Source organism: Rhinolophus ferrumequinum, chromosome 24 (genome assembly GCF_004115265.2).
Source record: "Rhinolophus ferrumequinum isolate MPI-CBG mRhiFer1 chromosome 24, mRhiFer1_v1.p, whole genome shotgun sequence".
Taxonomy (NCBI): domain Eukaryota; kingdom Metazoa; phylum Chordata; class Mammalia; order Chiroptera; family Rhinolophidae; genus Rhinolophus; species Rhinolophus ferrumequinum.
Window position 1 is genome coordinate 20988126 of NC_046307.1, and position 16471 is coordinate 21004596.

General features: G+C 38.0%; 1 protein-coding gene across 1 annotated transcript; it reads right to left on the reverse strand.

Moving 5' to 3' along the window:
• Window positions 1-1598: 1598 nt before the first annotated feature.
• LOC117016607 (sperm-associated acrosin inhibitor-like) lies at window positions 1599-5623 on the reverse strand. The gene is made up of 5 exons (XM_033096040.1): window positions 5265-5623; window positions 4754-4832; window positions 3739-3776; window positions 2596-2711; window positions 1599-1661 (listed from the first exon to the last, which is right to left on the reverse strand). The coding sequence occupies exons 2-5, from the start codon at window positions 4818-4820 to the stop codon at window positions 1616-1618; spliced, it is 267 nt and encodes an 88-aa protein (XP_032951931.1). The 5' UTR covers window positions 4821-4832; window positions 5265-5623; the 3' UTR covers window positions 1599-1615.
• Window positions 5624-16471: the final 10848 nt, after the last annotated feature.

Below are 16471 nucleotides of genomic sequence, written 5' to 3' on the forward strand. Positions count from 1 at the left end.
ATATCTTGGGTAAGAGTCCTTTATCAGATGTGTCTTTTGGAAATATTTCTCCTGGTCTGCGGCTTGCCTTCTCATTCTCCTGATGTAGTCTTTCACAGAAAACAAGTTTTAAATTTTAATGAACCCCAGTTTATCAATTATTTCTTTCATGGATCCATTCTTTGGTGTTATATCAAAAAGCCGTCACCATACCCAAGGTCATCTAGGTTTTCTCCTATGTTCTCTTCTAGAAGTTTTGTAGTTTTACATTTGCATTTAGGTCTGTGATCCACTTGAGTTAATGTTCTTCAAGGGTGTAAGGTCTGTGTCTAGGCTTTTTGCATGTAGATATCCGGTTGCTCCACTGCCATTTATTGAGAAAACTATTTTTACTGCATTGTGTTGCCTTTGCTCCTTTGTCAAAAATCAGTTTACTATACATGGGTGTATTTCTAGGCTCCCTATTCTCTTCTAGTCACCTATTTATCTATTCTTTCACCCACTGTCTTGATTAATCAGTTGATTTTTGTCGAGAGTTCCAAGATAATCAATTGGCAAATAAATAGTCTTTTTAACAAATGTCGCTATGACAACTGGATAGCCACATGCAAATGTATAACTTTGTACCCACAATTCTCCCCATGTACAAAAATTAACTCAAAATACATCAAAGATCTAAATGCAAGTACTAATACTATGAAACTCTTAGGAGGAAACCCAGATACAAATCTTCTTGAGGTTGTCTTAGTCTGCAATTTCTCATATATAACACCAAAAGTACAAGCAACAAAGGGAAAAGTAGATGAGTTAGACTTCATTAAATTAAATAAAATTTGCATCAAAGGACACTATCAATAAAGTAAAAAGGCAACCCAAAGATGAGAAAACATTTGCAAGTCATACATCTAATAAGGACCTAGCATCTGGATTACATAAAGAACACTGCCAACCTGTGTCTTGACTGATTTGGGAGAGACAAAGAAAATAATGTAATTTCCACCCAAGCCTCAGAAATTGTACTATATCTTTCAATAGACTCTGCAATTCATTCAATTATAGACAAGGCCTATGTTTTAGAATATAAGTCCATGTTGTGTAACATTTGTGATCGTCAGATTGACTTGGGGTACTTGTTAGAATTCAAGTTTCCAGATCCCTCCTCTAGAGATTTTTATTCCATTGGGCAAAGAAGAGCCCTGTAACTTTCATAAACACCCAAGTGATGTATTATTTTTCACCTTTTAAAATATTTATGCAATTATAATTAACAAAAGTATTCATGTGTTTTAACCCACTAATCAACCAAAGCAATAAAGATAATATTATTTACCATTTTATTGATTGAAATATTTATGATTGTAAATTGCATTAGGTTTGATATTATTGAACACACAATTAAGATAGTGTTTCAACTCTCATTGAATAATTGAACAGAGAATAAAAGTGTTTCAATCAACGGATCTTAGAGTTGGAAAAAATCTTCAACATCCTATATTCCATCTTGCGTTCAATACAAGACATTGTCCTGTCATCTAGGAATTTAAAGCCCTGATTAGGACTATTAATTGGTGGTTAGAATCCACTGCAAAATGGGGTTGCAATAAAAAGCCATTAGGAATGTGTAGCTCAGGCAGAATCAGCATTTACCAAAACGAAGAAATCCAAATGTTCTCTGACTTTTTCTGTAATAAGAGAAAAAGAGAGAAAAAGGCATTACTAAAAAGATCATTTAAAATTACCCGGGTATTATACTAGTTGCTTCTAAACGAGGAGAATTTTCATATGGGACAGTGTGGAGAGGGTATGCTCCACTTCCACAAGCAGCTGGGACCCACGTGCTCCCCAGCCCTGCACAGGTCCTCCCCCCAACTGGGACAACTTGACTCTTCCTGAATGCTCAGTCCTGACTCTGTCTTGGAACCCACCCAGACCTGAGAGAGGAGAGGATTAAAGGTTGTTTCAGTCGTTTTCTAGAAGTAGAAGCCAATTTTGGGATTAAATAAGAGGAAACACGTATGAGAGAAAATGAGACGAGAAGTAGGAAGATCGGTTGAACCTTTAGACTGCAAATGTCTTCAGAGTAAAGGGTACAGGAAGGGAGGTCGGATGGAAGTGTCTTAGAACGTCCTGCTTTCTAAGGAAGGATTGGAGTCTATCATGGAATTCAAGAGTAAAAGTGGGGCATCAGAGGAATCCCTTCCCAGCATGAATGGGCCCGTTATGATGGATTTCAACTTTCTGTAGTCAATAGGATATCTTGCTCAGTTACGCTCCCTGTAGCTTGTAGCTACATCACAGAGATTATCAGTTATCATCTGAACTTCAGAATTCAATGTATTGATCATAGATTGCCATTAGTAAGTCATAATAATTAAATTAAATTATTTGCTTTATACATTTGCAGAATATCCAGCAGAGTTATACCGAGAGGTCAAATACAAAACTTTTAGAAATGAGATCTTGAGGGAAAGGTAGAAGTATGTTTCTGTGGCATTTACAGAAATAGTAATTATTTTCTGTATACAGTGTGCCTAGGCTATCAGAAACATGGATTGTTCTATTGGGAGGGTTTCTTCATTATATTGAAAAAGCCAAAATTTAATCTTGTGCTCTTACATCATGTCAGTACAGAAATAACATTCATTGCCGTAAGTTTTGCCGTTGGTTGCACAGACTTGATCACGTTCTTTGGTGCATAAACCGAAATTCTTTTCATATATACTACAATCTGGCTGTTAAACATAAATAACAGCATAAAATTGGTCAGATTATGAGCTTTTACAATAAAATGTTCTTTATTCTTAAAACAAGATACCATGCATCAAAATGGAATGAAAATATTTGAGGTTTAGAAATTGGAATCAAGGTACCAACAACCCGCTTAGACATAAAATATTATTGACATATTTTTACAAAACCAGTATCATTATTAAAAAAAACAGACAAATGACTGAATGTATTTTTATAATATAGCCTGTCAGCTCCCGCTTCTTCTCATACCTACGTCTAGGTTATCCCCCATTATTTTTACCACAAGAAATCATAAAACTGAATTTTTTATAATTCCCTTGTCTTCCTCAATGGCTTCAGTACTAGATAATCGGATGATTATCACCATATATGTGTGTAGTCATATATATTGGTATTTGCATGTGTGTATATGACAGTATATATATATATATATATATATATATATATATATATATACACATATATATATAAAATTTCTTTAGTGATGACACAATTCGTAATTTACCTACATAAACAGTATTATGTAATCTTACATGACCTGCTTTTAAAATGTTTTTGTAACCTTTATTCAGTTGTTTAGAACTGAAATTCATTTTCTTCACCTCTATGTAATATTCCACTCTGTGAATATGTGAAAATTATTATTTTATCCACCTTTGCAGAAAATTGTTTTCTTAAAATCCTCTTGTTTTGCTAGGATAAACATTTCTGCTTTAAGCATGCTGCAACCCTTACCAGGTGCTTGCTTATAACAAGGTTTACAGTCAATAATGGAATTTTTTGAATAATAATGGAATATTTGTACCTTGTCTAAATGCCAAATGGTTTTATATGGCTGGCAAGATTCTATTTCTTGTACTTATGTAATAATAACACAGTTCTTTTAAAACTTTTTGGAGAATCATCCTGTTGTACATTTTGTTTGGTGAAATTTGCTGTTAAGACATACAGTATAAAAAAAATGAAGTTTACCTTTTCCAATCCCCAAATTAACCAGTATTAACTTACCTCCTCTCGAAAGTCCATTGGACGTGAAAAACCAGTTTCTGCAAACAGCACCAAAAGAAAAGTTGAAAATAAGAAGAGGGGAAAGCAATTAGTCTCTGGTAGGAGTACCCACATCTTTTAGTAGCAAACTACCATGCAAATTGTCTGCTCAAGACCTGCAGGTTCTGAGATGAGCCCATTGTGGCAGTATCAAAACAATAACTTCACAAAATAACTCCAAAGCTGGAATCATAATTCCAAATTAATCTCACTCTGTGAAAAATAATTGTATATGTTGTTTAATAATTTCCAAACCATGTTTGAAGATACCATAGTTGTTTTTTTTAAATAGATGAGAGACATCCTAGTCAGAGAAGGCAATACTTTACTAAAGCTTTAAAGCCACTTAATATGCCCTGTATAAAGTATTTAAAGTGAAGAAATTAATTACTATTTAATTAATTAGTACGCAGTTCTAATTTCATGGGTCTTCTCAACACCTCACAGTTACTTTATTCTGAAATTCATCCTCTAAAGGACTTGAAATTCCTTTAAGTCCCCTTGTGCTTAAAGGAAGATAAATTGTCAGGAGAAGGATCAATGAGTTCTTTCTTTAAACAGAGCCCTGACTTTAGTGGACTGAGAACTGGCAAATGACAAATCAGATTGTCAGAAAATATCAGATCTAGAAGACATCATTACTCTCCACACTCTGCATTTAGCAACTATGGAATCTGACCTCCAAAAAGAAAAAATGAAGTTAGGTTAGTATCTTTAGTCATCAATGAACAAAAAGCTAAGTTCTCATTCTATCCCACCTCTCTGTCTTCACCTCTCTAAGGTGGGAAATGAGAATAAGCAATCCACTGATGCAATTTTAAAAAGGGAATTTATAACATGTCCCATTTCATTTTTGCCAGTTTAAGTATTACAAATCCAATAAAAGAAGCTCCTCCATTTCTAGATAATAGTAGGTGTCTCCTGCATTTTCTAAAATGTGTGAATTCCTTCATCCAGAACTGAAAAATGTACTCACCAGAATAAAGAGGAAATGCCAAGGAAATGATGAAAATCGCTTTGATCAATGATGAGAAGAAAGGCATTCTTTTTCAAGTCTGTAGAAGAAGCCCAAAAGAAATGTCTATAACACATGACACAGGGAAAAACTGCCCATTTCCAGGTGAAAGTTTCTTACAGGTAAAGGATCTGCCCCACTCCCCGAGGTTCGTAATTATAGTGAACTATTCCCTTTTTCCTTCCGCCAACCCACAGGTCTAAGACATGCATGTGAACAGAAGGCCTCATAGAGACTTGAGAGAAACACTAGGACATATCCTCTTGGCACGTTTAAGGAGTGACTACTCATTCCCCAACCCTCGGCTCAGCCCACAGGAACCTGACTGCATTTAAGGGAATATGCACATTGGGGTCTTGGTTTTTCCTCACAAAGCAGAAACAGTTATTTCAGGAAGGACTGACCTGGAGCAGTCCTCATAGTAATTCTACACGCCAGAGCTACGTCTGTACATTCAACCCAGCTGACCTACCTGGAACAGAGAACGCAGTGGAGAGAGAGGCCTACAGCTCTAGAGACTGTGCCTATTTTGTTCACCTTTCCTTCTTAACCACTTCTACCCAGCTGAGGAGTCTCCTTTATTGGGCTGTTGGTGAGGAGCTTGATGGGGTAAAACACACGGCTCATGACGCATAAGACATACAGGTATTCTGTGTTCTGCCTGGAGGCTATAATGGAGCTTCTGAGAGATGCCACACAAATAATTCTCAATAGATCTATCCTCAGCAGGAGGTTGGCGACAATTTTATCTGATGTACCCAGAAGTATGGGATGGGGGTTAAAATAATAAATGTTGCTTTAAAACCCTAAAATAGACAAGAGATGTGAAAGCTTTTTATGCTACTGAGTTGGAAAGAAAGGAGAATCAAAACAAGAAAGAGAAGAATAAGTTTGGGGAACTATAATTAGATAAATACCTAGGCCCTTAGTATTTTGCACTAGAAGCACATTAGACTCACTTGGAGATTTGACATTTATCAAACTTTTTTTTTTTTAATCAAACTTTTTATGTTGAGATACTCATAAAGTTGTGAGTACTAGTACAGAGAGTTCTTGTATTCCTTTTAACCGATTTCCTCCAGTGGGAACATCTTGTAAAATTGTAGTATAAATTCACCATCAGAAGTGCTCAGAAAGTTCCCAGATGAGTCTTGGTGAGCCAGCTTTGGGACCTGCCCTGAGGACAGCATGTAAATATTAAGATCAAGAGAGAAAGAAGACCCAGGAATGAAATTGACAGCACAAGGGACAATGCCCTACATTATCTGTTGAGTAATTTGATCTGAGGAATAAGTGAGGAAAACAAGATGAGGTCAGTATAGCTAAGCTGACTTAGAATACAGTCTGCATAGTCCAGCTGACAGAACTGGTTCAGACCAAATGGGCTGATTCGTTTATGCTCAGTTGACAGATTTTTAGCTCAGAGTTAAGTGGGAGACCCTGCAGGGTTTGAAGTGGAGAGATTTAATCAGAACTCTGTAATCTGCTTCACACTCTCAGTGGGGAAAGCAAATGAAAGTCCTGAGTTCAAATGCCATCAACCACAGAGTAATCTTGATGCTATATTCAGACTTTCTAATCCACAATTTCCTCGTTTCAAATGTGAGAATAGTAATTTACGTCTCATAGGATTGGCTTCAGTGTTAGGGATAATAGTAAAACAGTCTGCACTTAGGTTGTATGTTATACTTACCTTTGTTACCCTAATCTAATCTGCCTGTCATTATGAGTAAAGAAAGCTAAGATTTAGAAAAGAAACTTGGAGTCCAGAACTGTTCCAGGCCAGTTTAATGGGAGGATACAAAAGCTCCTAAGGTCAATGATTAAGGTCATTGACAAAGTTGCTAAAAATATTTGCCACGAAATAAACTAAATATTCCATTATTTTTGGGAACATAGAAAGTAACCACAATATCACCTCACACATATTAGAATGGCTGTCATCAAAAAGACAAGCGGTGACAAGATTGGCACGGCTGTGGAGAAAAAGGAACACGTGTGCACTGTTGGTGGGAATGTGAATTGGTACAGCCACTGTGGAAAACAGTATGGGGGTTCCTCAAAAATGGAACCATCATGTGATGCAGAAACCCACTTCTGGGTATATATTTTCTGAACAAATTAAGAGCACAACATAATATTTTTAGCCATAGGCCCTAAGTTGGACAGCACATATCTAGAACTTTTCCACCTTGTATAACTATATACCCATTAGGCCACAACTTACTTCCCTCTTTTCCCTCCCCCAACCCCCTGGCAGCCGCCACTTTATTTTCTGCTCCTATAAGGGTAACTCTGTTACATTCCGCATATAGGTGGAATCATGCAGTGTTTATTCTGTGACTGACTTACTCCACTTAACATAATGTCTTCCAGTGCCATGTTACCGTACATATACTATTTCCTTCATTTTTAAGGTTGAATATGTAGGTGCATACCACACTGTCTTTATCTGTTTTCCTATTGGTGGACATTTGGCTTATTTCCATGTTTTGATTTCTGTGAATAGTGCTGCAATCAACCTGGGGATGCAGATATCAATCTTTTGGATGTATACCTAGGAGTGGCTAGATAAATGGTAGTTCTATTTTTACTTGCTAGATAAATGGTAGTTCTATTTTTAATTATTTGCAGAACCTTCATACCATTTTCCAAAGTGACTAAACCGTTTTATATTTCCTCTAACTATCTTAGTCCAGCTGGGCTGCTATAACAAAACACTATAGATTGAGTAACTGAGGAACTTAACAGTTGTGAAGGCTGGGAAGTCCAAGGTCAAAGTGCCGGCGTGGTTACATTCTGGTAAAGGTCCTGTTCTTGGTCCTTGTCTGGTACCTGCTCACTGTGCTCTCAGATAGTAGAAGGGGCCAGGGAGCTCTCTGAGGCCTCTTTTATATGGCACTAATTGTGTTCATGATTGTTCCACCCTCATGACTTAAGCACCCCCAAAGGCTCCACCTCCCAATATCATCACCTGGAAGAGTTAGGATTTCAACATCTAAATTTATGGGGGCACTTTCAGACCATACCATCAACAGTGTACAGGTTTTCGATTTCTCCACATCTTTGACAATATTTGTTATCTCTTGCTTTTTTTATGATATGCATCCTAAAAGGTACGAGGTGATAGTGTGGTTTTGATTTGCATCTCCATGATGATTAATGATGTAGAGCATATTTTCATGTACTTGTTGGCCATCTGTATATTTCCTTTGGAAAAATTGTCTGTTCAGATCTTCTAACCATTTTTAATTGGATTGTTTCGGTTTTTGCTGAGTTGTATGAGTCTATATATTTTGGATATTAGCGTCTTTTCAGGTACATATATGACTTGCAAATATTTTCTCCCTTTCAGTAGTTTGCCTTTTCATTTTGTTGGTGGTTCTGTTTGCTGTGCAGTAGCTTTTTCTTTGATGTAGTCCCACTTGTTTATTTTTGCTTTTGTTGCTTTTGCTTTTGGTATCAGATTCAAAAAGTCAACTCCAAGACCTATATCAAGGAACCTGTTGCCTATGTTTTCTTCCAGGAGTTTTGTGGTTTCTAGTCATATGTTTAAGTCTTTAATCCATTTTGAATTAACCTTTGTATATGTTGTAAGGTAGTGATCCAGTTATTTTTTTTTGCATGTGACTTTCCAATTTTCCAACACCATGCCTCCATTCCCACAAATATTTATGGAATGACGACCATGAAGTTGACATAGTAATTATGGTACATTTTTGTATTCAAATATTAATTCAATATTTCTGTAGTAAAATTAATTCTAAATGACAATTTGGCCTTCCAATTAAGCATCATTCTTAGAGGTGGAGAGGAATGGACCATCTGCCATACATCCCAAAATGGAAGACTTAAGTTGTGGATGGCCAGGTCTTCCCAGCCCAGGTCTATCCATCCACCTCAGAAGCATTACATGAAAAGAATAAAATCATAAATAAAGGTGCTCTACTCTTTTATGTCTGTTACATTAGTGCAGTCTATATCCAAACAAATACAACAGTTTAACCAAACTTCTGTACAGAAGGTACTTTTCTTTGAATGTTAAGCGCATCTATTATTTGGGTCTCTGACTATTGAGAGGGATGCTAATAGCTAGGAATGCCTGAGGTCCAGGCCCCACAGACATTTCCCCGACAGGAGCCAACGTTGTGGCTGGACCTGCCCTTGCAGTTATTGTGATTGTATAATGCACTTGGGGGTGGGGGGTGATGAAAATATTGGGGAAATTTGAGAAACAAAGTTTAGTATAAGTCCTGGAGGATACAAGGAATGTCTGTGGGCCACACAGGTATAGAGCGAAGGGGTGAGAATGGACCTGGGCTTAGCCTTTATTAGGGTCTTTATTAGAGAACGGGGTACCTAGGGTGTTGCGGGTTCACTCTTTATTGGTGAATTTAAAACGTAAGAGTGGGAATTAGGGCATGGGAAGGGAAAAGCAGGGTCACTCAAGTGACCAGTTATCTAGGTTACCCAAGGCTTTCTCAAAGGGGACTTTCGTGGGTGGGGAGTGCCTGCTTCCTTCACTGGTTGATTTGCTAGTAGCTGTGTCATGCAGCTGGCAATATGGATATTCAAAGTGGACATCTTTCAAATGGATGCCTCAGCAATCAAAAGCTTAATGTTAGGCACTTACACTACAACATTTTAAGTCAAATTTCCTATCCAGTGTTTGCCTAACCTAGGATGTGGGTTTAAATATTAGGCACTAGGCTTTTCTTTTGAAGGTTTCGATTCATTGGAACAGGGAGGGTGTTAAGTATCTAGGCTTTTTACATAGACTAGAGGCAAGTTTGGAAACATGGCCTGTATTGGACCTTTGTGACCTCACTGTGCAACCACAAAGGTAAAAGTTATTTTACTACCGTGTGACATGTTTATTGAGCTGAGTATTTAATGATTGAGAAATGTCTTATATTTCACGTGCAAACATATAATTAAACTAATAGGTTTTCAGATTTTGACAGAGACTTAAAATTTTGAAATTATAGAATTTTGGAGTTGCAAGAACCTTCTAATTATCTTAGAGTCCATCCTAAGCTTGGCTTCCAAAAGCAAATGTATCTACTCATCTAGGAGCTTAAGGCACTGCTTGAAGAGACTCATAGTCTGTCGAATCCAACAGCAGAATAGGATTGTAAGAGGAGCCATGTGAATGTCTAGGGCACCTCACACAGATCAGCATGGGCCACGATGACTGTAAGTAATTTTCTGGTTACTTTTGCTGTAGAGAGAAAAGAAATTAAAAAGAAAACAATATGTTACATTCCCTCATTGTATCCCAGATATTCCTCGGGACTGAGTATTGGAGCAAGGTGGAGAACCTCGACATTACTTCAGGCAAGTGCTCCCTGCAAGTCCCCACGCCCTGCACATGTCCGCTGTCCTGCTGTGGGGCAGTTTTCTCAGGCCTGACTCACGAGTGGGGCCCACCCCCAGACCCAAGATATTAGTGAATGAGACGGAGCGATAGTTTAACCCTTGGGTCTCTCACTTTACGTGCACTTCTAGTAACGGTAAAAAGTTATATTAAATTAAGGACTTAATTAATTTGAGTATTTGAAAACTAGTCAGCATCATCATGTACAGCTAAAACTAACCTGCTTTCAGAAGTGGGGCTTCCAGGATAAGGTTTAACGATATGTCCTGCAGCTTAATAGAAATACTATGGTTGTTTACTGTGTACAGCTAGTCCTTGAGTAGTTTTGTTCAGTGTTGCTTTATTATAACATTGATGAGATGTCATAGGAACTAACTCTTGTTTATATCAAGACACTTAATTTACCAAAATATGGTCCTTCATAGATACATTGGTATTTGGGAAAATAAGCCTTAATATCGAGACCAAGAGAAATGACTTTCAGTGCTGGCATTTCTCTTTTATAGGTGTGTGATCTTTCTGAGTCTCATTTTCCTCATCTGTAAAATAAGGCTATTCAGGGAATGTCCCTGTATGGACAATGAAATGTAAAGATGCATGACAAGTGTGGAACATAGTGGGTGGGGCATAGTAAGTGTTCAACAAATGTCTACTAGTATTGCCAGTATTAAAGTTTAGTAATAAGACTATTAGATTGAACTCAAGTGTTATTCATGTTAATTCTTCTGCCTTGATATTTTCTACGTATAAGACATTGGGCAAAATCTCTCATCTTTTTTTTTTTTTTTAAAGATTGTATTGGGGATAGGGAACATGACTTTATTGGGGAACAGTGCGTACTTCCAGGACTTTTTTCCAAGTCAAGTTGTTGTCCTTTCAATCTTAGTTGTGGAGGGCGCAGCTCAGCTCAAGTTGTCATGTTCAATCTTTAGTTGCAGGGGGCGCTGCCCACCATCCCTTGCGTGACTCGAGGAATTGAACTGGCAACCTTGTGGTTGAGAGAGCCCACTGGCCCATGTGGGAATCGAACCGGCAGCCTTCTGAGTTAGGAGCATGGAGCTCTAACCGCCTGAGCCACCAGGCTGTCCCCAAATCTCTCATCTTCTGATCAAAGATTTGTACAGTGACAAAATGGCTGAGAATTGTAATAATGAGTTTTCCTTGGTTGTAAAAATCACTTGGAGTGGTTATAAAAATATAGACTTCCAGGCTTTACTTGGTCTTCTATAATGGAACTTTCAAGCGATTGTCATAACAGTCTGTAGTTTTAATAACCAGCCACGCTGCTACATTAAGGTTAGTAATCACTGCAGTAGATGATCATTAACTTCCTTTCAAATGTAAAAGCCTTGTTCTCTCCTCATCGCTATTAATAGAAAATGTACCTGGAGGTGTATCCAGTTGTCTTCCACAAGTCCTGACCAGCACCGGAGAAGGATTGCACTTATTCATATGCTTTCTGTCATCAAGGTGGCTTTGGTATTAACGTAAGAGCTATCACTGGCATTAGGAGTTCCACAAAAATCACCAGAATGCAGCTTATACCAGAACTGATCCTAAGACTTTCATTATTTCAGTATTGTAAACCAGTGAGCTAATTAGCCACAACCTAAAATTAACAGACGTAATCACAAAGATGGAGGGAGAATCAAGACTGTGAGAATCAAGACTATGTGTAGACTTTTCTTTTCCTCTTTCAGGAATTTAGAGACGTAGCGAGAGAAATGAATCACAGAACAGAAAATGAGTTTGTTCTTGTCAGTCTGTATTTGGGTCAAGTCTTTAAAAGAAAGGCTCTGCAGTGGACTGGCCTCTGCTGTGGGCAGTTGGGCTGGATAACGATGATGCCCAACTAGAGGCCACAAGCTCAAGATAGAAAGCTGGAAGAAGAGCTTAGGGAAGGACGCGCCGTTGTTTACCACTTTGCTAGCTTCGGGGTTAGCAGACAAGGTGGGAGAACAAATTAATAAGTTGGAGTCTTTAGCGTGCCATTTTACAAAGCCAGGAAGGCACAGACTGCCAAGGATTGTAATAGTACTTGTGACAAACTAATTAGGGCACTAAAAGGTGGAATCCCTGGAAAGTGAGGAGAACCAAGGGAGGGGTGTTATGGTGGTTGGAAATGAAACAGATGGAGAGCCCATGCGGTCCAATCCCTAATACAAAGGGAAATTTAAAACAGTAAGTCTAGACTTCTGGTAATAGAGAAATATACCCCGAAACTTGTACTAGAAAACTTACATTCTTTCTCTGTCCCTTGAAGATGTAAATCTTGTATCTTCGATATGCATTCTAGGCATAGTGTGTTTCAATAGGTCCAATTTGCAGCAGGACAAGGTCCTAGTGGAGACTGAGTGGCCCTATCATCTAGGGATGTGCAGTAACTCATACATCCCAATGGGACACCCCACCGCCAATTCCAGTAGCTAGTGCCTTTCCCAGAAGTGCTGAGGCTTGGTGTTCTCAGTACCGTAGCACGTTGATCCATGGTGAGTGGCAGGGCAATGACTGTCTCCCGTGAATTTTATATCTTTATGGTATTGGGTGTCTTGGCAGAGGTCCGCAGTCTGGCACATGGGGGTAACAGGCTCTATTGGTTGATCATTCAAATATATTAAAGCCTGGGATAATACTTTAGTCCACCCGGACAGTGTGGTTTTACCTGTTAATAATTTAACCTGCTGTTTTAATATTCCTTTCTTCCTTTTTATTAGCCCTGATGCTTGTGGGTTTTAGAGAGACGGAACCTGCATTCAGTGTCGTTTTCTTTTGCCCAGTCTTGCATTTCATAACCTTCGAATTGTGACCCTTGATCTATTTGATAAGTGTATTTGATGAGTGTATCTGTATGTGGTGCTCAGCTTGTCTAAGCCCTTAATGATGGCAGCCTGGTTTGCATTGCAACAGGAGAAAGCTTGGCTTAGGCCAGATGCCGGGTACATACAAAACAAGGTGTACTTAGAATCCTCACTTGAGGGAAGGAGACCAATATAACCAATTTGTCAAGTTTTCACTGGTTCTGAACTCTGGTGAGGCGTCCCAGACTCGTTTGGCAGCTGCCTTGGGCTCTTTATTATGTTCTATTGAACTTTGTGTCTGTTATTTCACCAATGTAGCTTTGTAGGAAATCTTGATGTTGAGAGGTGTGAGCACTATAACTTGATTTTACTTCTTCATTATTGTGTTGGCTACTCCAGGCATTTGGATTTCTATAAAATCCTTAGCACCAGGTTGCAGATATCTACAAAATTACTTGCCATGGTTTTAATTGGGATCACAAGGAATCTATAGATCAAATTGGGAAGAATTGAGATTTTAACAATGTCGAATATTCCTATACACAAACATGGCATATCTCTCTATTGAGATCCCTTTTGAGTTCTTTCACCATTTTTTTTTTTTTTGTAGATTTTTGAAAACATACCTTGTACATACGTTGTTAAGTAGTATCTAATGTTTTCGGTGCTATTGTAAATGGTGTTGTCCTGTTAAATTTCAAATTCAGTTGCTCGTTTCTGGTGTATAAGATTGCAGTTCACTTTGTATATTGACCTTATTTCCTGCAATTGTTAACACACTTATTACCTCTGGGATTTTTTTGGTAGATTTGGTGGAACTTGGTACATTGACACTTATGTCACCTGTTGATGAGAGCGCACAATACATGACAACAAAGGAAAAGCTTCGATAGACTGAGATAAGGCGGCTCATGGACTTTACTTTAAAGATTTGAAATAAGATGGAACTTCAATGATGTACAAGAACAGGCAGTTACCACCAAACACATTCATATCACTTCTTGAACAACGATAAGGGTCGTGAACAAATAAGTAATTTTCTAATATCTAATTTCCTCACAAGAGCTTTGTACAAGGATTGTTTCTCATTTAACTGTAAATAAATCTTTTAAGTATTCATTGTATTCCTTCGACCACTTAGGGATCGAGAGTGACGGAGAACAGGAAGCCACAAGAGGCGATACATTTATGCACAGTTAATCTTTTTTATTCATGAAATCCTTGTTTTCATAGGAAGTTATGTACGCCCTGTTTTCTAAAGTAGGGAATTCATTAAAATCCTATAGACTCAGAAATACTGAATACGAGAATCCCCGAACATTAATATCCATAAGAATGTATAGGTCATATATTGTGTGTGCAGAGATTCCTTACCTTACGCATGGAAAACAAAGCATGGAAATATCTTTCAATGAAATAGGAAGAGTAAGAGGAGTCATTCCATACAGAAAGCTACATTAAGGAATCAGCATGGACAATAATGAGTACGTTCATGTTGGCCACCACGTTCTCCAAAAACACACATGTAGATTATTACATTAGGATCCTGTATGAGGTCCACCGTGTTTCCCCAAAAGTATGATTTGACTAACGGAGTCAACCTGGTGGAATCTGTTTTCTAGTGCCCAGGCTTTGTCTTCTTTAGGCCAATGAAATGGCATTTGCTTGCTCAGTGTGCTTCTACAAAAACACACACATTTTGACCTGAGAAGAGTGTGTTTGTAAGAATAAGAACCAGCCTTCTCTGCCTCAAAATTAATTGATATTGTTGCCTTTTTAATTTCTGTACTCCATGAGAATTTCCTGTCCTGTACCCACTGTCTTGATTCTGATCCTGCTCTCCATACAGATTCCTACGGCTTTATTAACCCCAGTTTGCACTGGGGAACTACACTTTGGGCAGATCCCAGTGAAGTGTACCTCAGAGGCTGGCTGATCATCTAACCAGGCTTTGAATACCTCCTAACCCTCAATTCCCCAAAGAGTGAAGTCAGGCTTAGCTCTTACCCCAGCTGTGGCACAGGAGGACAGACATCAGCTGCCGCTGCTTGCTGGGCCTATTTTCGCTACCGATGCTTCTGCAGCCATGACAGTCCTCCTGCTGAACTTAATTTGCCTGAGGTTTATTCCTCTAGTATTGTCTTCCTGCGCATCCCTCTCCCTGTTCCTAAGCATCAAGAGCATATTGAGCCAATCTCTGAAAGCTGTGATATTTTGAACCATTTTTCACAGGAAAGGAAACTGTGTGTTTTATTCTATTGCTTGATTCACTGGAATCTTTAGTAGATTCTATCCTTAAGTAAGACAGAATTGAATACTTACTTTGTGATAAAGTGAATACATGAAAATCAAGCCTAATTAAGAGTTAAGAGAATTTCTGAAATCCCGTTCAAATATAGTATTTAAGATACATTCCTGCTTTATACTGTTTCATTGTAACTCCACTCACTTTGTTTCTGCTGGGTGGTTTGTGATTCTGAGTGAAGCAGAAACATGCAAAAAAGCTAAAAGAAGTACGTCGTACAGATAGGAATTTTTAAAAATTTTATAATGAATATATTCTTAGTCTAATTAAAATAGAAGCCAAAGATTGTATAGAGGTGTAGTAATTAATCTATGATTCCTGTTGTTAGCAGCTTAATTAAATTTTATGAACTTAATTAATCTGGATGTGATGTGTTGATAGAATAATTACAAAAATAGACCCACAACAAAACTGTGCAGAAATGGTGATTCCTTTACATTCATGTAGCATTTGTGCCTGAGTTCTTTAAATGTGTTTGAGTTAATGCCAGTACTGATTCTCTTAGGTTTCTTAAATGAGGTATTAATATTTCAGATAAGCAGATACGCAGATTTTGTTTCTTACTTAACCTCCCTGCAAAAAACACATTCATTGCTATATGTATTGCCATCTGATCCACAGACAGGAAAGTATTCAATGGTGCAACCCATCTTAGTTTCTACACACTTGCCATCGTCAGGCTGTAAAAGTCAGAGGCATTTTAAGCTAAATAACAGTAACAGTATGAATAGCATGCTCCACATACTGTGAACATCCGTATGTACAAACTTAGTTCTTCTTCATTTGAATGTTTGGGTATTCTAATTTGAATATTAGACTACTTCTTGGAACATAAAAAGGGTTCTGCAACTATAGTGAATGAATAAAGGACAGGAGCTAGACCACAAATCCTATTTATATCTTGTTACGTCCTTTTCCACTATCCTACTTGGAGCTATTGTCAGCTCTTGCAGGACGATTGCAGCACCTGTGTATTCAAGTTGTCTGATTATAGCTACTTTTAATAGCTTCCAAAGGTTTATATTGAATCCCTTCATTTTTGCTAAAAATACTGCTCATTTTTTCTTAGGATCAGTACTCCAATTCTTAACAGCGTATGAGACTATCTCTGGCTCTCATCTCTCATTTCTGGTCATTGTACCCGTATATCGTGATCTCTCTCTTTGTGCTCCAGCCTGAGATTTTTCAATTTAGGTCAA